This window comes from Erinaceus europaeus, chromosome 16, assembly GCF_950295315.1.
Source record: "Erinaceus europaeus chromosome 16, mEriEur2.1, whole genome shotgun sequence".
Lineage (NCBI taxonomy): Eukaryota > Metazoa > Chordata > Mammalia > Eulipotyphla > Erinaceidae > Erinaceus > Erinaceus europaeus.
Genome location: NC_080177.1, coordinates 56,199,047 through 56,225,466, shown reverse-complemented (window position 1 = coordinate 56,225,466; position 26,420 = coordinate 56,199,047). Strand labels below are relative to the sequence as shown.

The 26,420-nt window shown below is 40.7% G+C and overlaps 1 protein-coding gene across 1 annotated transcript in view; it reads right to left on the bottom strand.

The window, feature by feature from the left end:
* Window positions 1-26,420, bottom strand: part of RYR3 (ryanodine receptor 3) — a 691,732-nt gene that overhangs the window by 473,166 nt on the left and 192,146 nt on the right. The window contains exon 2 of the mRNA XM_060175180.1: window positions 19,462-19,581. Coding sequence (XP_060031163.1) covers window positions 19,462-19,581 — 120 coding nt within the window. The remainder of the gene's footprint in view (window positions 1-19,461; window positions 19,582-26,420) is intronic.

The window sequence follows — 26,420 nt, the reverse complement described above, 5'->3', positions numbered from 1 at the left end:
GGAAATTGCTTTCCGGCTCCGAGAGTTCTAGAGTGTATCTCCTGCGAAGTTAGTGCGGCACGAGTTCCTGATCCCTCTCCCACGCAGCAGCCTAGATCGGCTCCAGTTGAGTTCTCTCCAACCCAGAGAGCACTAGCTCGGGAAGAAGTACCCTCAGGCTATCCCGGCATTTGGTCAGGTTTATTCCTAGATATTTTATTGATTTTGCTGTGACTGTGAATAGGAATGATTTCTGGATATCCCCTTCTTCAGACTTAGTGTTTTCATAAAGAAATGCCACTGATTTTTGTACATTGATATTATGGCCTGGGGCTTTGATATATTGCATAATGATTCTAAGGAGCTTTATGCTGGATTCTTTAGGTTTTCATATGACTAGATGTAGTACTTATATGTTACACCAGAAATTATCAAATACTTAGAGGAAAACATTGGTGGAACACTTTCCCACCTAAACCTCAAGGGCATCTTTGAAGATACAAAACCAATTGGAAGGAACACTAAAACAAAAACAAATTAATGGGACTACATCAAATTGAAAAGCTTCTGCACAGCCAAAGAAACCATCACACAAAGAGACCCCTCACAGAATGGGGGAAGATCTTCACATGCCATACATCAGACAAGAGACTAATAAACAAAATATACAAAGAGCTCAGCAAACTCAGCATCAAAAAAGCAAATGACCCTATCCAAAAATGGGCAGAGGATATGAACAAAAAATCACTACAGAAGAGATCCAACAGGCTAACAAACATATGAAAAATTACTCCATGTGACTGATTGTCAGAGAAATGCAAATAAAGACAATATTGAGATTCTACCTCACCCTTGTGAGAATGTCATACATCAAAAAATGACAGCAGCAACCATTGCTAGAGAGGTTTTGGGGATAAAGGAACCCTCCTGTACTGCTGGTGGGAATATAAATTGATCCAACAGCTGTGGAAAGCAGTCTGAAGAACCCTCAAAAGGCTAGAAATAGACCTTCCATATGATCCAGTAATTCTTCTCCTAGGGATATATCCTAAGGACTCGATAACATCCAGCCAAAAAGTTATGTGTACACCTATGTTCATAGCAGCATAATTCGTAATAACTAAAACCTGGAAGCAACCCAGATGCGCAACAACAGATGAATGGATGAGAAAGCTGTGGTACATATACACAATGGAATACTATGCAACTGTTAAGAACAATGAACTCACCTTCTCTGACCCATCTTGAATGGAGCTAGAAGAAACTATGTTAAGTGAGATAAGCTAGAAAGACAACTATGAGTATGGGATGATCCCACTTATAAACAGAAGTTGAGAAAGAAGAACAGAAATGGAAACTCAAAGCAGAATCTGACTGAGTATGGAGTATGGCACCAAAGTAAAAATCTCTGGGTGAGGGTGATGGTAGGTGTTCAGCTTCATTTTGGGGGAGAGGGAGAGGGTGGAGAGACATAGACCTTCGGTGGTGGGAATGGTATAGTATACACTCCTATTAACTTATAGTCTCACAAATCACTAATTAATATGAGAGGAAAACTGGATTGAATGTCTTAAACATCTTGATTCATAGACCATAGCTCTGAGTATATATTCTTTCAATCTAAGCACTTAAGGACTTCAAATTGGTAATTAGATTGAATTTTAACAGTGGGCTGAAATTGTTAATACATCTCTAATAATGACTTCCTCTTTCAAGTGTTAAATGTCCTAAAAGCTTAGACCAGGGATAGCAGAAGCAACCGTTAGTATCCCTTTATAAGATACAGCTGCATGTAAATAAAATTAAAGGACATAAATTATGGCGAGATCTTCTATGATACAACATATTCTAATAATGGGATTTTCAAAATTAACCCAATTGTCAAATAATTTGGTTATTGCTTTCTTAATCCCTAAAACAGCAGGAACCTTCCCCGTTCTCTACAAAACCCATATTTCTCCAGTCCTGGAACCTCTGGGGTGGGGCTCACTTTCCTGCATGCTTCTCCCAATTCATACCAATTGATACTGCATCTGCTGATCCCAACCTATTCAATGTAACCAGTTCCATTTCAACATGTTTCTATTCACATTCCATCCAGAGACATCAGGCATGAAATGTCAACACTCTAGCTTCATTACTCAGGTGAGACATCTCCTAGCTCATAGGACTCCTTAGTTCCATGTAGGGTGGTGCACTTCCTAACAAAGCCTCAAAACCTAGATTTAGACCATGAGATAGGGACTATGTACACATGTATCCATAAGTCAGGGGAAAAGATATACCTTAAAGCAATAGCACACAATAGACTGCTGTGAGTCAATAAATGTAGTAAGCAAGTAGAAAGACCTAAAAAAGAGACCATAAAGTACCTAATCAAACTGTTTCTGTTCAGACTTAGACACTCTCCTCACCTAATTCCTATTGCACTTGCCTCAATCACTCCAAAGCTAACCTTGTCAGACAAAGTAAGGACTATAATAGCTGGATAAGGCAAGAGAATGGCATACTTTAATGGTGACTCTTTGGTCACTACCAGGCTACCCCATCACCTGGGGCCCTAGTCAGAGAAGCATGGGATTCATACACAGATATGATGGGCCTAGACCTCTAACAGGTCCCTCTCTTCACTGCCACTGGTCATCTTCATCAGGAAAAACATAATGGACTCCTTTGCAGGCCCATATAGGAACTTGCCCTCAATGTGGATCAACAATGGTAGGGAATGTTCCATTCTCTGAAGGGAAGTTGAGCCACATATTCTACCACTCGAGGATGATGGCTCCTGAAATCAGTGCAGCCCAGAATTAGCTAGCTGAGGCCAAGGAATGCTAGTTCATACCTACAGGGATGCAGAGGTTATACAGGCTCCTGCTATGAATATGGGCCCCAGATCAAGTCAGTGGGGTTTACAGTTAATGGTATTTATATACTTTTCCCATATGTAGGAGCTACTCTCTTCCCTGATCCAACTTTCTACTCCTTTTTTTTTTTTTTAATTTATCTATAAGAAGGTACACTGGGGGCCAGGTGGTAGTGCGGTGGGTTAAGTGCACATGGCCCAAAGCGCAAGGGCTGGCGTATAGATCTAGGTTTGAGCCCTCAATTCCCCAACTGCAGGGGGATCGCTTCACAAGCAGTGAAATAGGTCTGCAGATGCTTCTCTTTCTCTCCCCATCTCTGTCTTCTCCTCCTCTCTTGATTTCTCTCTGTCTTATCCAACATCAATGACAATAATGCAAGGGATGCATTGGATCAACCTTCTCGTTTTGCGTCCCGTGAGTACCCATTCATTGGGGAAACTGACGATCCTTCCTAGCCGACTGAATCCACATGGATCCCAGTCACTTTCAAAGCCAGCAACAAGCAGCTCCTGCCAGCTTTCAACCTGACCTGTTGACTGGCTAAGGAAGAAGGGCAAACGCTAGAAGAAGAATGACAATAATCATAACAACAACGATAAACAACAAGGGTGACCAAAGGGGAAAAACTACTCTCCAGAAGCAGTGGATTCATATAGTGCAGGCACCGAGCCCCAGTGATAACCCTGGCAACAAAAAAAAAAAAAAAAGAGGAAAGGAAACATTGGAAAAACCATAGGATAAGAGGGGTACAACTCTACACATTTCCCACCACCAGAATTCAGTATCCAATCCCCTCCCCTGATAGCTTTCCTATTATTTAACCCTCTTGGTTAGAGAAAATGAAGAAAGAGGTGAAAGAGCTTAAAAAGAGATTGAGAGACACTGAAAACAACAACAGAGACATATGGGATGATCTCAAAAGAAGTAACATTCACATAATTGGCCTGCCAGAGGAAGAAAGAGAGGAAGGGGAAGCAAACATTCTAGAGGAAATAATAGAAGAAAACTTGACCTGAATAACAGAAAGGACATCAAGATTCAAGAGGCCCAGAAAGTACCAAACAGAATCAACCCAGACCTGAAGACACTATGACACATCATAGTCACAATGAGAAGAAGCAAGGATAAAGAAAAGATGCTAAAGGCTGAAAGAGAGAAACAAAAAGTCACATACAAGGGAAAAACCATAAGATTATCTGCAGATTTCTCCACTCATATTCTAAAAGCTAGAAGAGAATGGCAAGATATCTATCGAGCCCTGAATGAAAAAGGGATTCAACCAAGGATAATATATCCTGCTAGACTTTCATTCAAACTAGATGGAGGGATCAAAACCTTCTTAGACAAACAACAGTTAAAGGAGGCAACCATCACCAAACCGGCCCTGAAAGAGGTTCTAAAAGACCTCTTATAAACAAGAATATCACTACAATACTGGCAATATATCAGAGCAAACAAAAAAATTTTTTTTGAACAATGGCACTACAATACATTAAATCCACAATATCAATAAATGTCAATGGCTTAAACTCACCCATAAAAAGGCACAGAGTAGGGGCATGGATGAGAAAACATAATCCAACCATATGCTGCTTGCAAGAATCCCATCTGTCACAACAAAATAAGCACAGACTTAAAGTGAAAGGATGGAAAACTATCGTACAGGCTAACGGACAACAAAAAAGGGCAGGAACAGTCATTCTCATCTCAGACACGATAGATTTTAAATTAAATAAAGTAATAATAGATAGACAAGGACACTACATAATGATTAGAGGATCAATCAGCCAAGAAGACTTAACAATCATTAACATCTATGCACCCCATGAGGGACCATCCAAATACATCAAGCACTTACTGAAAGAATTTCAAAAATACATCAATAGTAATACAATAATAGTGGGAGACTTCAATACCCCACTCTCACACTTAGATCAACAAAGCAGAGAACCAACAAAGATACAAGAGAATTGAATGAAGAGACTGACAGACTAGACCTCTTGGACATTTTCAGAGTCCTTCACCCCAAAAAACTGGAATACACCTTCATTTCAAAACCACATAACACATACTCAAGGATAGACCACATGTTAGGTCACAAAGACAACATCAATAAATTCAAGAACATTGAAATCATCCCAAGTATCTTCTCAGACCACTGTGGAGTAAAACTAACATTTAACAACAAACAGACAATTATTAAAAGTCACAGAATTTGAACACTAAACAACATACTCCTTAAGAACCACTGGATCAGAGACTCACTCAAGCAGGAAATTCAAATGTTCCTGGAAACAAATGAAAATGAAGACACAACCTATCAAAATATTTGGGACACAGCTAAAGCAGTACTGAGAAGGAAACTTATAGCAATACAATCACATATTAAACACCAAGAAGAAGCTCAAATGAACAACCTTACTGCATACCTCACGGACTTAGAGGAAGAGGAACAAAGGAACCCTAAAGCATCCAGAAGGACAGAAATCACTAAAGTTAGACAGAAATAAACAACATTGAAAATAAAAGAACCATACAAAAGATCAATGAAGCCAAATGTTGGTTCTTTGAAAGATTAAACAAAATTGACAAACCCCTAGCCAGACTTACCAAACAAAAAAAAGAGAAGACTCAAATTAATAGAATTGTAAACAATGGAGGAGATATCACAACTGACACCACAGAAATCCACAGAATCCTGCAAAACTTCTATAAAGAACTATACGCCACCAAGCTAGAGAATCTGGAAGAAATGGAATAATTCCTAGAAGCATATGCCCTTCCAAAACTGAACCAAGAAGAACTACAAAATCTAAATGCACCAATCACAGACAAAGAAATTGAAACTGTTATTAAGAACCTCACCAACAACAAAAGTCCTGGACCAGATGGCTTCACAAATGAATTCTACAAAACTTTCAGGAAACAATTAGTACCCATACTTCTTAAGCTTTTCCATAAGATTGAAGAAACAGGAATACTCCCTTCCACCTTCTATGAAGCCAACGTCACCCTGATAACAAAAGCTGATAGAGACAGAACAAAAAAGGAAAACTACAGACCAATATCTCTGATGAACATAGATGCCAAAATATTAAACAAGATCTTGGCCAACCGGATACAGCAACACATCAAAAAGATTGTTCATCATGACCAAGTGGGATTCATCCCAGGAATGCAAGGCTGGTTCAACATCCTTAGTCAATCAATGTCATTCACCACATCAATAAAAGCAAAGCCAAAAGCCACATGATTATCTCAGTAGATGCAGAGAAAGCCTTTGACAAAATCCAACACCCATTCATGCTTACAACTCTACAAAAAATGGGAATAGATGGGAAATTCCTCAAGATAGTGGAGTCTATATATAGCGAACCTACAGCCAACATCATACTCAATGGACAGAAGCTGAAAGCATTCCCCCTCAGATCGGAAACTAGACAGGGCTGTCCACTGTCACCGTTACTCTTCAACATAGTATTGGAAGTTCTTGCCATAGCAATCAGGCAAGAGAAAGAAATCAAAGGAATACAGATTGGAAAGGAAGAAGTCAGGCTCTCACTATTTGCAGATGATATGAAGTATACATAGAAAAACCTAAAGAATCCAGCAGAAAACTACTGGAAGTTATTAGGCAATATAGCAAGGTATCAGGCTACAAAATCAATGTACAGAAATCAGTGGCATTTCTTTATGCAAACACTAAATCTGAAGAAGAAGACATCCAGAAATCATTCCCATTTACTGTCTCAGCAAAATCAATCAAATACCTAGGAATAAAGTTGACCAAAGAAGTGAAAGACTTATATACTGAAAACTATGAGTCACTACTGAAGGAAATAGAAACTGATACGAAGAAATGGAAAGATATCCCATGCTCATGGACTGGAAGAATAAATATCATCAAAATGAATATTCTCCCCAGAGCCATATACAAATTTAATGCAATATCCATCAAAGTTCCACCAAGCTTCTTTAAGAGAACAGAACAAACACTACAATCATTTATCTGGAACATGAAAACACCTAGAATTGCCAAGACCATATTAAGGAAAAGAAACGGAAATGGAGGCATCACACTCCCAGACCTTAAACTATATTATAAAGCCATCATCATCAAAACAGCATGGTACTGGAACAAAAATAGGCACACAGACCAGTGGAACAGAATTGAAAGCCCAGAAATAAATCCCCACACCTATGGACATCTAATCTTTAATAAGGGGGCCCAAAGGATTAAATGGAAAAAGGAGGCTCTCTTCAATAAATGGTTCTTGGAAAACTGGGTTGTAACATGAAGAAGAATTAAATTGAACCACTTTATCTCACCAGAAACAAAAATCAGCTCCAAATGGATCAAAGACCTAGATGTCAGACCAGAAACAATCAAATACTTAGAAGAAAACTTTGGCAAAACACTTTCCCACCTATACCTCAAGGACATCTTTGATGAATCAAACCCAATTGCAAGGAAGACTACAGCAGAAATAAACCAATGGGACTACATCAAATTGAAAAGTTTCTGCACATCCAAAGAAACTATTAAACAAACAAAGAGACCCCTCACAGAATGGGAGAAGATCTTCACATGCCATACATCAGACAAGAAACTAATCACCAAAATATATAAAGAGCTCAGCAAACTTAGCACCAAAAAAGCAAATGACCCCATCCAAAAGTGGGCAGAGGATATGAACAAAACATTCACCTCAGAGGATATCCAAAAGGCTAACAAACATATGAAAAACTGCTCTAGGTCACTGATTGTCAGAGAAATGCAAATTAAGACAACACTAAGATACCACCTCACTCCTGTAAGAATGGCATACATCAAAAAGGACAGCAGCAACAAATGCTGGAGAGGTTGTGGGGACAGAGGAACTCTTTTGCATTGCTGGTGGGAATGTACAGTCTCTGTGGAGAGCAGTCTGGAAATCTCTCAGAAGTCTAGACATGGACCTTCCATATGATCCAGTAATTCCTCTCCTGGGGTTATACCCCAAGGACTCCATAACACCCAACCAAAAAGAGGTGTGTACTCCTATGTTCATAGCAGCACAATTCATAATAGCTAAAACCTGGAAGCAACCCAGGTGCCCAACAACAGATGAGTGGCTGAGAAAGCTGTGGTATATATACAAAATGGAATACTATGCAGCCATCAAGAACAATGAACCCACCTTCTCTGACCCATCTTGGATAGAGCTAGAAGGAATTATGTTAAGTGAGATAAGTCAGAAAGATAAAGATGAGTATGGGATGATCCCACTCATCAACAGAAGTTGAGTAAGAAGATCTGAAAGGGAAACTGAAAGCAGGACCTGACCAAATTGTAAGTAGGGCACCAAAGTAAAAATCCTGTGGTGAGGAGTAGAAATGCAGCTTCCTGGGACAGTGGGGGGGGTGGGAGTGGGTGGGAGGGATGGGTCACAGTCTTTTGGTGGTGGGAATGGTGTTTATGTACACTCCTAGTAAAATGTAGTCATATAAATCACTAGTTAATTAATACGAGATGGAAAACTTAATTGTATGTCTTGAAGTTTTTCAAAATACAAACTGAATCTTTTCAATATATAGGCTGTGTAATTGATATGCAGACTCTCTCAAAAGCCTAGACCAAGTAGATCAGAAGCAACCAATAGCACAGCTATATACAAGATACTGGGTACTGTACAGCAAAGCCTAACAAAAGGACTTTTCAAAGTTAAGCCAATTAACAAATAATGTGATGATAACATTAACTATCGATTATCTTTTGGAACCCTAAGACAGCAGGAACCTCACATCTCCACTATGGAGCCTCTACTTCCCCCAGTCCTGGAACCATTGGATAGGGCCCACTTTCCCGTATGCCTCTCCCAATCTATATCAAATAATATTGCATCTGCTGATCACAACCTAACCAACACAACGATTGCCACCTCAACATGCTTCACTTCAGACTGTGTCCAGAGTTTTCACATGTGGAATGACAACCCTTCAACTTCATTACGCGGGTGAGACCTTTCCTTTCATAGTATACTCTAATTTCATCTCAGGTGGTTCACTTTCTAACAAAGTCCCAAAACCTAGATATACACCAGTTTCTGTGAGAGAGAGCTTATGTTCACACGTATCCGTAAACTACTGCAAAATATATACCTGAAAGCAGAAGTGCACTAGAGTTTGCAGTGAGTATCCCCCTAACACTTCCTCACCTCTATTCCAAGCTTTGGGTCCATGATTGCTCAACAATTTGTTTGGCTTCGTATGTTAACTCTCTTTTCAGTCACCAGGTTCCAGATGTCATCAGGATGCCGGCCAGGCTTCCCTGGTCTGAAGACCCCACTAATGTGTCCTGGAGCTCCGCTTCCCCAGAGACCCACTCTACTAGGGAAAGAAAGAGGAAGACTGGGAGTATGGACCGACCAGTCAACGCCCAAGTTCAGCGGGGAAGCAATGACAGAAGCCAGACCTTCTACCTTCTGCAACCCACAATGACCCTGGGTCCATGCTCCCAGAGGGATAGAGAATGGGAAATCTATCTGGGGAGGGGATGGGAAATGGAGATTGGGTGGTGGGAATTGTGTGGATTTGTACCCCTCCTACCCTATGGTTTTGTTAATTAATCCTTTCTTAAATAAAATAATAATAATAAAATAATATAGAAAACTGGATCCAGGAAAAGAGTAACTCCCAAATATGGAAAAGATGTATAAATATTGTTGACTGTAATCCCCATTGATTTGATCTGATCCAGGACCCATATTCAGCTTAGGAGCCTATGTAACCTCTGTATTCCTATGGGTCTGAGCTCTGATGCTTTTTCATAACCACCAGGCTGTCTCCCCTGGTGTACTGTATTGCTTAACCATCATGATGTACAGTGTTTTACTGGTGGAGGGGAGAAGAAAAGACATCATAATCAATGTAGTAGTTGCTTTAATACTCCCCTTACAGCATTTCTTTGCTTTGTGTCTCAATACAGATATATTTAGTAATGTGCTTCAATACTCTTTATAAACTTACAATAGAAACTATAGAAACTATACAATAATCTTATTTCTACTGAAAAAGCAGCTGTAAAGTTTTAACACTGAATTATGTGCTTTCTCATAGCACTTGCATTTTAATACTTTATATCTGATTTAAGCAAAATCCATCCTTCCAAGTGCCTGGTATTGTCAAGCATTTAGAGAACTGATGTGGGGAAGGGTATGGAATCCTGCCCAAGTATCCTTAAAATCCAGCCAGTTAGAGAAAGGTGATTTACTTATCTTAAATTTGGATTCATCTTATACTTTAACTGTTGGGTATTATGCAAATTAGCAATTCAAGTTTGGAATAGATATCTTCAGAATGTTGCACTGTCAAAGTTTTTGTACCTTCCCTCTCAGGGAATAACAATAATAATAGTTTCTCCATAGGCTTGCAAAGATTAAATGAGAACACCTAAGTGCTATATAATGATGCCTGGTACATGATGGGGTAAGGATGTGGGGACCGACATTTCAATTTATACGTCTCTTTATACTATAGGATAAGGGAGTTTTTTGAAATAAATTTTATAATAGGCCTCTCAGATGAGCTTAATTCCATAGACAATGCTACACACTAACATATCAACTAAAAATTGCTAGGGCGGGACCTCCAGCTCTGAAAATTCACACAGGTTGGGTTTATTTATTTTTTTTTATCAGAAGTAAACAGTAAACCTCTTATTGAGTTAAACTAGTAGAACACAAAAGAAGGTGCAGTTTTAGTAAAAAACTCTTAGGTTTTGTCATCTACATAATGATGCTTGTACAATTGCAGACGTTTAATCCTGCATCTTGTGAGCCTACACAATTTTTCAAAAACCATATTGAGTCAACCTTTAATTTTCAAAAGAAAATATGGTAATATGGACAAAATTTCACTTGGTGGGCCAGTACAACAGCTCTCTTGAGCAGTGTACTGCTTTGCCATGTGAGCAACCCAGATTACAGCCCAGCCCCCCATTGTATTGAAGGAATTTTCAGTTGTCTATCTCTCTCCCCACACCTGTCTTGTTCAAAATTTTTTCCACTTGTAAATTTTCAGTTTGAAGATTGTGTCAAAAAACTTGATTTGGGAGGACAGAAGTTGGTGCACCTGGTTAAGCGCTTACATTGCAGAGTACAAGGACCTGGGTTAGCCCCTGGTCCCCACCTGAAGAGGGGAAGCTTCATGAGTGGTAAAGCAAGGTTGCAGGTGTCTCTCTGTCTCTAGCCCTATCTAACCATCCTCTCTCAATTTCTATCTCTAATCAATAATAAAATAAATATGAAAAACTTGATTTTTCAGTTTGAGTGAAGCATGTTCATTAAGAGACAGTCAGAGAAGGACTTCATTCTGAGACATAGACCATTCAGAAACTTTAAACATGCTTCTTGTCTTTACTGGGCACTAAGAAAGTGGTTCCACGCCATCAATTTCCTTTTCATCATCATCAAATGCAGTGAAATAAACATACAAATTTTGGTGTGTTAAAAATCACTTCAGACAGAAATTTTCTTTATTCTGCCTACTATGTAGACAGAAAATTTTATAGAACTTGTTCTACAAAAAAAAAATTGTAGAATAGATGATGACTTATTACTATGGGAAGTGGGCGTCAGGGTTTAAGAATCTATTGGGGGCCCAGTAACATCTGACAAGGCCGATAACTAAATAATTGTCATAAATGAAAAAAACTGTGGGATAAAGATGATGACATTTTACTTCTCTGCACAAATATCTGACTTGTTCAGTTTTGCTCCTAGGGCAACCTGATAAGCCAATTTGTTAATTATGGTGCTAGGGAGCACTGCTTAATGTAGCAAGAACCCCTGATTGATAGTCTGCATCTGGAGAAGGAAAACTACCATAGCTTTACAGGAAGCTACTAGATTGGGAATTTTCCAGGTGTAATAATGACTTTTGCAGCTGGGTGGTCCCAGATGTTACGCCTGTGGAATTAATATAAGAGACTAATCTAAGGCTGGTGGTGCACTTGTTTGGGGGGCATATGTTACTATGTGCAAGGACTTGGGTTCAAACCTCTAGTCCCCACCTGCAGAAGGAAGCTTCACAAGTGGTAAAGAAATGCTACAGATCTCAGTCTCTCACTCCTCATCATCTCCCCTTTCACTCTCAACTGCTCTTTGTCTCTATCTAATTTTAGATAAAATTTTAAAGGACACTTCTAAAAGAGAGAGGGGGCGATCCTTGTACATCTAACAGGTAGCCTGTGGTTCCTGTCCAACTGTACATATCAGTACTGAGTAGTCTATGAATGTCTTATGATTTTTTTAAATATTTATTTATTCCCTTTTGTTGCCCTTGTTGTTTTATTGTTGTAGTTATTATTGTTGTAGTTACTGATATCGTCATTGTTGGATAGGATAGAGAGAAATGGAGAGAGGAGGGGAAGACAGAGAGGGGAAGAGACAGACACATGTAGACCTGCTTCACTTGTGAAGTGACTCCCCTGCAGGTGGGGAGCCGGGGCCTCGAACTGGGATCCTTCCGTGGGTCCTTGGCTTTGTGCATGTCTTATAATTTTTATATATAAAGTTGAACCAAACAAGACCCTTCACTGAAAATACAAAGTAAATAAGAGATTTAGAAAGAAGAAGGAGGAGGATGAGGAGAAGGAGGAGAAGGAGGAGAAGAAGAAGGAGGAGGAGAAGAAGAAGAAGAAAAGAAGAAGGAGAAGAAGAAAAAGGAGAAAAGGAGTTAAATTTCTGCCTCTTGGGAACCCATTTTCTACTTTTGTTAATAAATAAACAATGTTTCCTGGCCTCTGGCTTTAATTTTGAGTGTTTCCTATATAACAAGACACCTCCTAACTCCTGGAGCCATGCTTACTAGAAAGGTTAGCTGGAGAATAGTGCTTCTATCAATTAGTATCCATAATGCAAACAGACCTTTAAAGAATGAGTCCTGGTGCAAAGGAATCACTCACAAGAGCTGTCCAAAGTGCCGAATAGTTTCTATGTCTATAGCAAATGTTTGGTATTCTTTTACTTGTCCTTATTCTTTCAGCCTCTCACTCCTTGCTTCAATGTGACCTCTTCTCCTCATGACTCACACATGAACAGTATCTTTGGAGCATCTGAGTCCTTCCTTGTCCCTAGAGTTCATTTCAACTTTAGCTGAGTTTCAACTAGCTTGAAATACCCTTTACTATGAATGCCCAAGGTTACTGAATGGCTGGCTGATAAGGGTGGTGTTTGATGTCTTTGCTTTGCTTTATGGCCAGTGCCAAGTGTGGGAACACACTTTACTATACTACATTACTTACACTAGCTTCCAGGAAATTCAGAATGGAATAGCTGGTTATAAATTTTAACAGCAGAGAATGAGGAAAAATACTTAGTAAAAAAGAAGAGGACAGACTAAAGAAAGGCATGGATTACTGTAGCTGACTACAACAAAACCTGAAGTCATGGAAATGGGTTCCTCTAGCAGGTTACTCTCAGGAATAGTAGCAGAAAACTCAGACTTAGAAAACTATTCCACCCTTTCTATAAATGTGACCTCGTGTGTGTGTGTGTGTGTGTGTGTGTGTGTGCATGTGTGCGCACACACATGTATGCATATGTGTATAAAGCTTTCACAGTGCACTTCCCTAACATTATAAATAAAAGGGTCGCATTCAAGCAATGATAGTGGGCATGCCAACTGTAACAGTTGGTATGTATTTTAGGGAAAACAGTTTCATTATGTTTGTGGTCCTGACACCATTAATTCTGCTCCTGGACATTTACTCTAAGAAGAAAAGTTAAACCAACAAAACCACACACATGAATTACTGTAAAGACTACATAACTGTTGGTATGCTTCTAATTCTGCTTTTAAAAACCCCTTCTGTTTCATTTGGTTTTATCCCCCCTGCATTCTATTTACATAACACTGTATTCTATTTACATAACCTCTGTTAACAAGCACCACCCTCCCTCCAGGGCATTGGTGGTTCAGTGGTAGAATTCTTGCCTGCTCCGCCCCCTCTCCTTGTCATACCCTGATTTTCACCAGTCACTTTTCTCTCCACCCTCTCTGCAACGCATCCTGTTCCCACCCTACTGGGCTAGTATATTTATAAGGACAAGATTGTTTGTAGTTTTTAGTTTAGCTTAGCTTGGTATAGATTGTGCTGCGTCCTGCATGAATAAAGAGATACTGCATACAGCTCAACCATGAGTCCCTGGTCGTCTGTTACCCGCCCGTGAAGCCAGCCCGGCAAAAACAACACATAACAATATGGAACTAACTGAAATGTTAATGAATGTCTACCTATAATGAGTACATTTTTGAAAACTTGGAGATATGTGCAGAGAATGGCCAGAAAGAAATAAAAATAGCTGTGACTAGGTAAAAAATATATAGAAGGTATGAATATGGGATGATACCATTCATAAACAGAAATTGAAAAAGAAGAACAGAAAGGGAAACACAAAGTAGAATTTGTGTTTGGAGTATTGAAACAAAGTAAAAAACTTTGGGTGGAAGGTGAGGGTATACTTTCAGCTTTACTTTAGGGGGTAGGGATATAGACCTTTGGTGGTGGGAATGGTGTTAATATACATTCATATTATCGTATGGTCTTACAAATCACTATTTAATCAATATGAGAGGGGACAATAGATTGAATGTCTCAAACTTCTTGATGCATAGACCCAAGTTCTGAATATATATTTTTTAATTTAAGCACTTAAGGTTTCAAGTTGTTAACCTGACTGAATATTAACAGTGGGCTTAAATTGTTAATACATTTCTAATAATGACTACTTCTCTGAAATATTAAATCACCTATAATATTAGACCAGGGAGACCAGAAGCAACTGGTTGTGTCACTATATAAGATATAGTTATTTGTGGGGGGTTGGGCATTAGCGCAGCGGGTTAAGTGCATGTGGCGCAAAGCACAAGGACTGGCATAAGCATCCTGGTTCGAGCCCTGGCTCCCCACCTGCAGAGGAGTCTCTTCACAGGCAGTGAAGCAGGTCTGCAGGTGTCTATCTTTCTCTCCCACCTCTGTCTTCCTCTCCTCTCTCCATTTCTCTCTGTCCTATCCAACTACAACGACATCAATAGCAACAATAATAACTACAACAATAAAACAACAAGGGCAACAAAAGGGAAATAAATATTTTTAAAAAGATATAGTTATTTGTAAATATCATTAAATGACATATATCATGATGAGGTCTTGTAGGATACAGCAACTCCTAACCATGGGATTTTCAAAGTAAAACAAATTCCAAAATAACTTGGTTACAATAACAACTATCTATTGTCTTCATAAACTCTACGGCAGCAAGAACCTTTGCCATTATCTATAAAACCCTGGAACCCTTGGCACTCATAGGCCATGAAACATAATTGCTTTTATCTTAGTTTAGGTAATCTTATTTATGTAAGATCAAATCAAACCAGCCAATGGTTTCTATAGAGATTACAATGTTCTGAACACTTATATTAAGTCATTAAATATTCACAACCTTGTTACTAGGTTCTTCTTCTTCTTCTAGCATTTGCCCTTCTTCCGTAGCCAGTCAACAGCGTCAGGTTGAGCCTGATGTAAAGTTTCGAGACCTCCTTTGAATCTGGAGAGGTGGCAGTCATTGACTATGTGGGTCATAGTCTGTCTGGAGCCGCAGGGGCAGTTCGGGTCGTCTCTGGCTCCCCAGCGATGGAACATAGCGGCGCACCGGCCATGGCCTGTTCGATAGCGATTGAGGAGGGCCCAATCATAACGTGCTAGGTCAAAGCCGGGTTGACGCTTGCAGGGGTCTGTGATGAGGTGTTTGTTCTTTACCTCAGCTGACTGCCAACTCTGTTTCCAAGAGACTGGAACAGAGAAGTTCAGTGTAGGCAAAGGGGACCAGATTGGGTGACGAGACGTCAAGCGTTGGACAGGGTGGGCCAAGATATCTGCGTATATTGGCAGGTCCGGTCGAGCATAGACGTGGGAAATGAACTTAGATGATGCCACATCCCGACGAATATCTGGCGGGGCAATGTTGCTAAGAACTGGCAGCCATGGAACCGGGGTGGAACGGATGGTTCCAGAAATGATCTTCATGGAGGAATATAATTTGGAATCGACCAAGTGGACATGGGGGCTATGGAACCATACTGGGGCACAGTATTCTGCAGTGGAATAGCATAATGCCAGAGATGATGATCGTAGTGTGGAAGCGCTCGCGCCCCATGAGGAGCTGTCTGAACTAGAAGACGCTTTGAAGAGGGTTAAACCAGGAACAGCTGCTGGCTATGATAACATCACCCCAGAACTTATTCTTAACCTGGGTCCCGCGGCAAAGAAGTGGCTCGCTTCATTCCTGTCCCACATCTTGGAATCTGAGTCTATGCCCAAAGTTTGACGTCGTGCAAAGATTATAGCGGTTTTGAAACCAAAGAAAGACCCAACACTGGCCGCCAGCTATAGACCAATTTCTCTCCTCTCCATGTGTTACAAACTGCTTGAGAGGCTGCTTCTGTCACGTATTTCTCATCTTACAGAGAAATTCCTATCACCCGCCCAAGCTGGTTTCCACCCAGGAAGATCTACCTGCGAACAAGCCCTGGCCCTCTCAACTTACATTGAAGATGGATTCCAGAAGAATTTAAAGACGGGTGCTGTCTTTGTTGATCTCACAGCAGCCTATGACACGGTCTGGCCCCATGGTCTCCTAGTCAAGATCTCAAGATGCCTGCCTCCATGGGTGGCCAACACTATATCGTTTCTTCTCCAAAACAGAAGATTCCCGGTGCATCTGGGTGACAAGTCTAGCAGATGGAGACCTGTCTCAAGTGGCCTCCCCCAGGGCTCTGTTCTGGCTCCTACGCTATTTAATATTTACATCAATGACCTCCCAGAAACTTCTTCAAGGAAGTTCATCTACGCCGATGACATCTGCTGTGCAACTCAGGCATCCAAGTTCGACATCCTCGAGGAAACACTCACGAAAGACATGTCTCTGATATCTGATTACTGTAAAAAAATGGCGACTAATCCCTAGTACTGCAAAAACGGTATCATCTGTTTTCCATCTACACCATGCCTCAGCCTCGCGTGAGCTTAATGTGCAGCTTGGCGGTACGAGAATCCGGCATGAAGCCCAGCCAGTCTATCTTGGCGTTACTCTCGATCGCACTCTGTCATTTCACAAACATCTCATAAAAACTGCAGCAAAGGTGGGCGCGAGGAATAACATCAATATGTTACTAGGTAATTACTATGAAATCCCCATTAAGCAGATGATAAAATTAAACTCAGAAAGGTAAAGTACCTTGCCTAAGACCTCAACTTAGCTGGTGCATGGTGGAGACATAATTTAAACTTTGACAGACTTAAACTACTCTTTTGGCTCAACTCAGTGGATGACTGGACTAATGGTATTACTGGATTATAATCCAGGTCCAAAATTATCAGACTATGCCTTTTTTGGCAGAAAAGGAGAAGCAACACTAGACTAAATCATCTCCACATAGTTGTATGATTAATTGATGGTTGATAATGACTTCTAATCTAATGATATTCCTATTATCCCACACTGTAGAGGACAAAAAGGAAGATATTTTGCTAAGGACAGAAGCAAATGAGAAAATACCTCAGGAAAATCAAATCTACTGCTTATTTAAAAAAAAAAAAACTTACCTCTTTGTTTTCCCTTTATTCATGTGACTCTAGAAGAGACCTATGTCCATAGACCAGTGACCAGTGGGGTGGAGAAGCATAGGAGAGGAGAGGGGTTTCCTGAAAACATGACTACCACAGTATACATCTGAGCCTCTGAGACTCAGTCCAATGCCACATGTCTGCTTGTATGTTTAATGCAGAAAAAAATGTAGAGGACAGAAAACTAGATGCCTCATTTGGAAGACTGCATACCTTAACATGTATAAAATTGTGGGTTTGAACCCTGACACCATATAGAAGCATCACAGCACCAGGAAAAGGACCATGGATGGTGAATTTATCTGTCTAAAAATGAAAAATGAAGTAGCTGGCCTAGGAACGATATAGTAATGAGCATGTGCAAGATCCTGGAGAAACAGTAATCACAACTAACTTCTGCTTTAGAAAAAGGCACCATGGCAAAAAAAAAAAAAAAAAAAAAAAAACTGGACACAGGGAATAGGATGCTTAATTATTTCAGAATAGTAGAACTAAACTAATCAGTTATTTAATCAAATAGCAATCTTGGTTTTGATGTGAAAGCATTTTATAGGTTTAATAAATATGTAAAATTAATTCACTTTAAGTAAAGGTGATCCACTTGAGAAGTGGGTTGCCAGCCAATCAGCTGAAGGCCTTAACAGAACGAGTTTCCCGGACAGAAATAAAACTGGTTCAAGACAGCACTAACTACTGTCTGTTTCTTGCATGCATCAAAAACAATTTTCTCTATGATGGGCCTAGACCTCTAACAGGGCCTAGACCTCAACCCTTTCTCTACTGCCACTGGCCATCTCCATCAGGAACAACATCATAAACCTGCTTGTGGGCCTCTACAGTATATTGCCCTCAATGTGGAACAATGGTGGGGACTATCCCACTCTCCAATGGGAGATTGGGTCAAAATACTCTACCACTCAAGTAAAACTGGATCTGAAATGAGTGTAACCTAGAATGTTCCCAGCTATGACCATGGAAGGAGAGCTCAGAACTACAGGGATGCAGAGATTACATGGGCTCCTGTGCTAAATATGGACCCCAGATCAGATCAATGGGGTTTACAGTTAATGGTATTTATATCCTTTCCCCATATTTGGGAGCTACTCTCTCCCCTGATCCAGCTTTTTAGTCCTATTTCCAACTCTTACACCATCTCCACAGACAATACCTTTAGCCCACCTGCATGTTAGCTGTTGGGCTTAGGCAAGAAGCAGTGTTTGAGGTGTCTTTCTCTTTCCCTTTCTATCACCCCCTTCCCTCTTGATTTCTGGCTGTCTCTATCCAGTAAATAAATAAGGATAAAAAAATTGTGTGTGTGTGTGTGAGAGAGAGAGAGAGAGAGAGAGAGAGAGAGAGAGAGTGAGAGAGAGAGAGAGAGACCTTCAATGCAATGGGGGCCAGACTGGAACATGGCTCATATCCTCCATCTTCAGATAGAGGAACCAAAGTCAGACTAAAGAGACCTGACATTATATACTACTATGCAGGCTGAGACCAGAGTGGGCATTCCTTTCTGCTCTAGGCCAGAGAAGGAAGATAGAAGGAACAATCTCCACATAGTCACAGTTGAGACTGTACTGAAATTTAGCTCATAAGTCCAGGAGTCCCTGAGGCAATCAACTGACAGCTGGGAGTGAAGAATCTACACCCAGATGGTTGGAACGAATAAGAACAAAGTTTTGGAAGTACTTAAAGGACTGTCTCTGTGAGGACTGACAGCTACCTAAAGGCAGTCAGTGTTCTGGTGGGCACCCACAAAGGAGGCACCCCTAGTTCTTCACTTTGGGTTCACACCGTGGCATTTCCTAGATTTGACTGATATTTTTTAAAAACATAAACAGGATCTTGCAAACTTCATCTTCATCACCTCCCTCGCCCTCTCTTGGCCACCCCAACTACACAATGCTGACAGGACATGGGGGAAGGCATATGGCAGGCTGTCCAGCTCACCTTGGCTTCCGAAGTGGGTTCCAGAAAACACAGGCGGTTGCCCAGCCCCTCGGCTGCCAAGCAGAACTTGCGCTGCTCCTTGTGGACATTGGCGATGCACTGGAGAACCACTTCATCCTCCTGCCAGGAGAGCAGACACAAAGATAAGTGACCAGCATGGCCATTTCTGGCTGAATCCAGCATCCTGGCCACCTGTGAGGAATACGACCACCCCCAGTAGTGAGCAGTAAAGAAAAAAGAGTGTGTTATTCACAGGCACTGCTTCAGTTCTGGGCCAAGTCAGTGGGAGCAATGGCGTGACATGACATGGATTTGTCTACACAGTAAGGGCCTGACTTCTAAGTAGTATGTGAAGCACAGAGTGGATGTCAAACCCAGTTGCAGAAGTCCCTCAACAGAGAGCAGAACTGATTAGTCTGACAGTCCTGCCAAACAGAAGCAAAAGTGAGATGACATCGAAAGTAAAAGTGAGACGAGATTGAAAAGGATTGCATCTACAGGATGCAGAGAAGAGAAGGAAGAGGAACTAGCAGAGAAAAATCATACCTTGCATTGGGATGTTGAGGTGGCAAGAGACATGCTGTGTTAGAAGAGACAGAAACAGTGGAAACATTTGCCAGGGTTGAAAATAGGTATCTGGGAAAGACAGGAGATGGCCAAATGAGAAGACTGATGGACCCTGAGTATACAGAGAGGAGAAAGAAGATGCCAAGTAGAAAGATCAAGTAGAGAAACAACTGTGAAGATTCCCAAAGATGGGGATGTGCCTTCCAAGCTTCACTCTCAAATGCAACACTCCTGGAATTCCAGAGACATATCTGAACAACATTCTAATGGCTTACAGTCTGGTCGCTAGTTGCAGTTCCCCATACCTCCCTGAGGCTGAGAGGAGGACATTTTCCACACAAATTCCTCTACTCTTGCTCCTCTAAATTGCCTCTCCTCTTCCCTTCCCTTCCCTTCCCTTCCCTTCCCTTCCCTTCCCTTCCCTTCCCTTCCCTTCCCTTCCCTCCCCTCCCCTCCCCTCCCCTCCCCTCCTCTCCTCTCCTCTCCTCTTCCCTTTCCTTCCCTCCCCTCCCCTCCTCTTTTCTCTCTCCCTTACTTTCCCTTCCCTTTCCTTCTCTTTTCTTCTCCCTCCTCCTCCTTCTCCTTCTTCTCTCTCCTGCCATCATCTGACTTTTGGTTTCAGTGTTAAAATTATGTCCAGGTGTAGTTAAGTTACAAAAAATAACTCCAGAGGTAAGCCCATCAGAGCATCCCCCTCAGAAAATACTCTCCTGGTTCCTTGCCCTCCTTCAATGTGGTGGTGGTGGTGGGGGGGGGTCTGGCTTGAACCCAGTTGGTGCACATGGCAAAGCAGTACACTATCCAAGTGAGCTATTTATTTTCTTGACCCTCCCAACCTATTTCTATATTAGAGTATGTCCTGGAATTCAATGCAAATTTGACATATTTTTTCCTTCAAACTTTACCTGAAACATGCCTAATCACATAGAAAATAATCCCCTTACTTAATAGAGATGGAAAGAAAGTCTATAGTAAGAGATTCTAGTGAAGTCTGTTGGTGCTCAGAGACTGGTCAGAGGCTACAGGGACTGGAATCCATCCAATTAGACACTTGCAAAGAAGATCAAGGGGAAAAATAGCTCCATACTTTTACTTGCACTGAACTGTCACTGTTCATTCAATTGAGTCAGAAATAAATTTAAAATACTCTTCCTAGAGTCAAGATGAAATTCACAGACTTCCTTTATAGTGAGATGGAAGAAAATTCCAGAGTTTCACTGTTTCCAAAATGAGGGCTCCATGAAATCTGAGGAGAATGAGATTTTGTTCCAGGTAGAGTCTCCCCCAGATGCTACACAGATTAGAGGTAAAATAGCCTCCTGAAAGTCACCAGAAGTGGGGGGCAGATGGGGGACACTCTTAGCTGCTGGAAGAACAGAGGGATGCTATAAGCACTGCAATGCAAGGGTCATGCAAACTATGTGCTCTGTATTATAAGAGGAAGTGCTGAAATGGTTTAGATTCTCTGTTTTTGTCTCCAGGGTTAATGCTGGAGCTCGATGCCTGCGTTACAAATCCACTGCTCCTAGTGGCTATTTTCCATTGTTGTTCTTATTGCTGCTGCTGCTGCTGTTGCTGTTGGATAGGACAGAGAGAAAATAAGAGAGGAGGGGAAGACAGAGAGGGAGAGGGAAAGATAGACACCTGCAGACATGCTCCACCACTTGCAAAGCGACCCTCCTGCAGGTGGGGAGGAGGGCTTGAACCCGGATCCTTGCACTTTGTATTATGTGTGCTTAACCCAGTATGCTACTGCCCAGCCCTCCAGAATGTATTTTTTATTCAAATATTAGGAGCTCCTATTGAGATATACCTAAGAAGCTCCTATGTATCCACTAGTAATCACTAGTTTTTTTTAAAAAAGAGGGGGGTCGGGTGGCAGTGCAGCGGGATAAGCACATGTGGCGCAAAGCACAAGGACCAGCTTGGAATCCCAGTTTGAGCCTCAGGCTCTCCACCTGCAGGGGGTCGATTAATGGCTGGTGAAGCAGGTCTGCAGGTGTCACCCATCAAAAGGCACAGGGTGGGGGGATGGATCAGAAAACATAACCCAACCATATGCTGCTTGCAAGAATCCCATCTGTCACAACAAGATAAACACAGACTTAAAGTGAAAGGATGGAAAACTATCATACAGGCTAACGGTCCACAAAAAAGGGCAGGAACAGCCATTCTCATCTCAGACACGATAGATTTTAAATTGAATAAAGTAATAAAAGATAGGCAAGGACATTACATAATGATTAGAGGATCAATCAGCCAAGAAGACTTAACAATTATTAACATCTATGCACCCAACGAGGGACCATCTAAATACATTAAACACCTATTGAAAGAATTTCAAAAATACATCAATAGTAATACAATAATAGTGGGAGACTTCAATACCCCACTCTCACACTTAGACAGATCAACAAAGCAGAGAACCAATAAAGATACAAGAGAATTGAATGAAGAGATTGACAGACTAGACCTTTTGGACATTTTCAGACTCCTCCACCCCAAAAAACTGGAATACACCTTCTTTTCAAATCCACACAACACATACTCAAGGATAGACCACATGTTAGGCCACAAAGACAGCATCAATAAATTCAAGAGCATTGAAATCATCCCAAGTATCTTCTCAGACCACAGTGGAGTAAAACTAACTTTTAACAACAAACGGAAAATTATTAAAAGACATAGAATTTGGAAACTAAACAACATGCTCCTTAAGAACCACTGGGTCAGACACTCACTCAAACAGGAAATTCAAATGTTCCTGGAAACTAATGAAAATGAAGACACAACCTATCAAAATATTTGGGACACAGCTAAAGCAGTACTGAGAGGGAAACTTATAGCTATACAATCACATATTAAACACCAAGAAGAAGCCCAAATGAACGAACTTACTACACACCTCAAGGACTTAGAGGAAGAGGAACAAAGGAACCCTAAGGCAACCAGAAGGACAGAAATCACGAAAGTTAGAGCAGAAATAAACAACATCGAAAATAAAAGAACCATACAAAAGATCAATGAAGCCAAATGTTGGTTCTTTGAAAGATTAAACAAAATTGACAAACCCCTAGCCAGACTCACCAAACAAAAAAGAGAGAAGACTCAAATTAATAGAATTGTAAACGATACAGGAGATATCACAACTGACACCACAGAAATCCAGAGAATTCTGCGAAACTTCTATAAAGATCTATATGCCACCAAGCTAGAGAATCTGGAAGAAATGGAACAATTCCTAGAAACCTATGCACTTCCAAAACTGAACCAAGAAGAACTACAAAATCTAAATGCACCAATCACAGACAAAGAAATTGAAACCGTTATTAAGAATCTCCCCAACAACAAAAGTCCTGGACCAGATGGCTTCACAAACGAATTCTACAAAACTTTCAGGAAACAGTTAATACCCATACTTCTTAAGCTATTCCATAAGATTGAAGAAACAGGAATACTCCCTTCCACCTTTTATGAAGCCAACATCACCCTGATACCAAAAGCTGATAGGGACAGAACAAAAAAGGAAAACTACAGACCAATATCTCTGATGAACATAGATGCCAAAATATTAAACAAGATCTTGGCCAACCGGATACAGCAACACATCAAAAAGATTGTTCATCATGACCAAGTGGGATTCATCCCAGGAATGCAAGGCTGGTTCAACATCCTTAGTCAATCAATGTCATTCACCACATCAATAAAAGCAAAGCCAAAAACCACATGATTATCTCAATAGATGCAGAGAAAGCCTTTGACAAAATCCAACACCCATTCATGCTCAAAACTCTACAAAAAATGGGAATAGATGGGAAATTCCTCAAGATAGTGGAGTCTATATATAGCAAACCTACAGCCAATATCATACTCAATGGAGAGAAGCTGAAAGCATTCCCCCTCAGATCAGGGACTAGACAGGGCTGCCCACTGTCACCGTTACTCTTCAACATAGTATTGGAAGTTCTTGCCATAGCAATCAGGCAAGAGAAAGAAATCAAAGGGATACAGATTGGAAGGGAAGAAGTCAAGCTCTCACTATCTGCAGATGATATGATAGTATACATAGAAAGACCTAAAGAATCCAGTAGAAAATTACTGGAAGTTGTTAGGCAATATAGCAAGGTATCAGGCTACAAAATCAATGTACAAAAATCAGTGGCATTTCTTTATGCAAACACTAAATCTGAAGAAGAAGACATCCAGAAATCACTCCCATTTACTGTTTCAGCAAAATCAATCAAATACCTAGGAATAAAGTTGACCAAAGAAGTGAAAGACTTGTATGCTGAAAACTATGAGTCGCTACTCAAGGAGATAGAAACTGATACCAAGAAATGGAAAGATATCCCATGCTCATGGATTGGAAGAATAAATATCATCAAAATGAACATTCTCCCCAGAGCCATATACAAATTTAATGCAATACCCATCAAAGTTCCACCAAGCTTCTTTAAGAGAATAGAACAAACACTACAATCATTTATCTGGAACCTGAAAACACCTAGAATTGCCAAAACCATCCTAAGGAAAAGAAACAGAAATGGAGGCATCACACTCCCAGACCTTAAACTATATTATAAAGCCATCATCATCAAAACAGCATGGTACTGGAACAAAAATAGGCACACAGACCAGTGGAACAGAATTGAAAGCCCAGAAGTAAATCCCAACACCTATGGGCATCTAATCTTTGATAAGGGGGCCCAAAGGATTAAATGGAAGAAGGAGGCTCTCTTCAATAAATGGTGCTGGGAAAACTGGGTTGAAACATGCAGAAGAATGAAATTGAACCACTTTATCTCACCAGAAACAAAAATCAACTCCAAATGGATCAAAGACCTAGATGTCAGACCAGAAACAATCAAATACTTAGAGGAAAACATTGGTAAAACACTTTCCCATCTACACCTCAAGGATATCTTTGATGAATCAAACCCAATTGCAAGGAAGACCAAAGCAGAAACAAACCAATGGGACTACATCAAATTGAAAAGCTTCTGCACATCCAAAGAAACTATTAAACAAACAGAGAGACCCCTCACAGAATGGGAGAAGATCTTCACATGCCAGACATCAGACAAGAAACTAATCACCAAAATATATAAAGAGCTCAGCAAACTCAGCCGCAAAAAAGCAAATGACCCCATCCAAAAATGGGCAGAGGAAATGAACAAAACATTCACCACAGAGGAGATCCAAAAGGCTAACAAACATATGAAAAACTGCTCTAGGTCACTGATTGTCAGAGAAATGCAAATTAAGACAACACTAAGATACCACCTCACTCCTGTAAGAATGGCATACATCAAAAAGGACAGCAGCAACAAATGCTGGAGAGGATGTGGGGACAGAGGAACTCTTTTACATTGCTGGTGGGAATGTAAATTGGTACAGCCTCTGTGGAGAGCAGTCTGGAAAACTCTCAGAAGGCTAGACATGGACCTTCCATATGACCCAATAATTCCTCTCCTGGGGTTATACCCCAAGGACTCCATAACACCCAACCAAAAAGAGGTGTGTACTCCTATGTTCATAGCAGCACAATTCATAATAGCTAAAACCTGGAAGCAACCCAGGTGCCCAACAACAGATGAATGGCTGAGAAAGCTGTGGTATATATACACAATGGAATACTATGCAGCTATCAAGAACAATGAACTCACCTTCTCTGACCCAGCTTGGACAGAGCTAGAAGGAATTATGTTAAGTGGACTAAGTCAGAAAGTTAAAGATGAGTATGGGATGATCCCACTCATCAACAGAAGCTGACTTAGAAGATCTGAAAGGGAAACTAAAAGCAGGACCTGATCAAATTGTAAGTAGGGCACCAAAGTAAAAACCCAGTGGTGAGGGGTAGACATGTAGCTTCCTGGGCCAGTGGGGGGTGGGAATGGGTGGGAGGGATGGATCACGGTCCTTTGGTGATGGGAATGGTGTTTATGTACACTCCTAGCAAAATGTAGACATATAAATCAGTAGTTAATTAATATGAGAGGGGGAAATCAACTGTATGTCTCAAAGGTTCTCAAAAGACAAACTGAATCTTTTTAATAGATAGGCTACGTGTTTGATATGCGGACTCTCTCAAAAGCCTAGACCAAGTAGATTAGAAGCTTCCAATAGCACAGCTATATACAAGATACTGGGTACTGTACAGCAAACCATAACAAAGGGACTTTTCAAAGTTAACCCAATTAACAAATAATGTGATGACAATATTAACTATTGATTGTCTTTTTGAACCCTAAGACAGCAGGAACCTCACATCTTCACTATAGAGCCCCTACTTCCCCCAGTCCTGGCACCCTTGGATAGGGCTCACTTTCCCGTATGCTTCTCCCAATCCATACCAAATAATATTGCATCCGCCGATCACAACCTAACCAAAG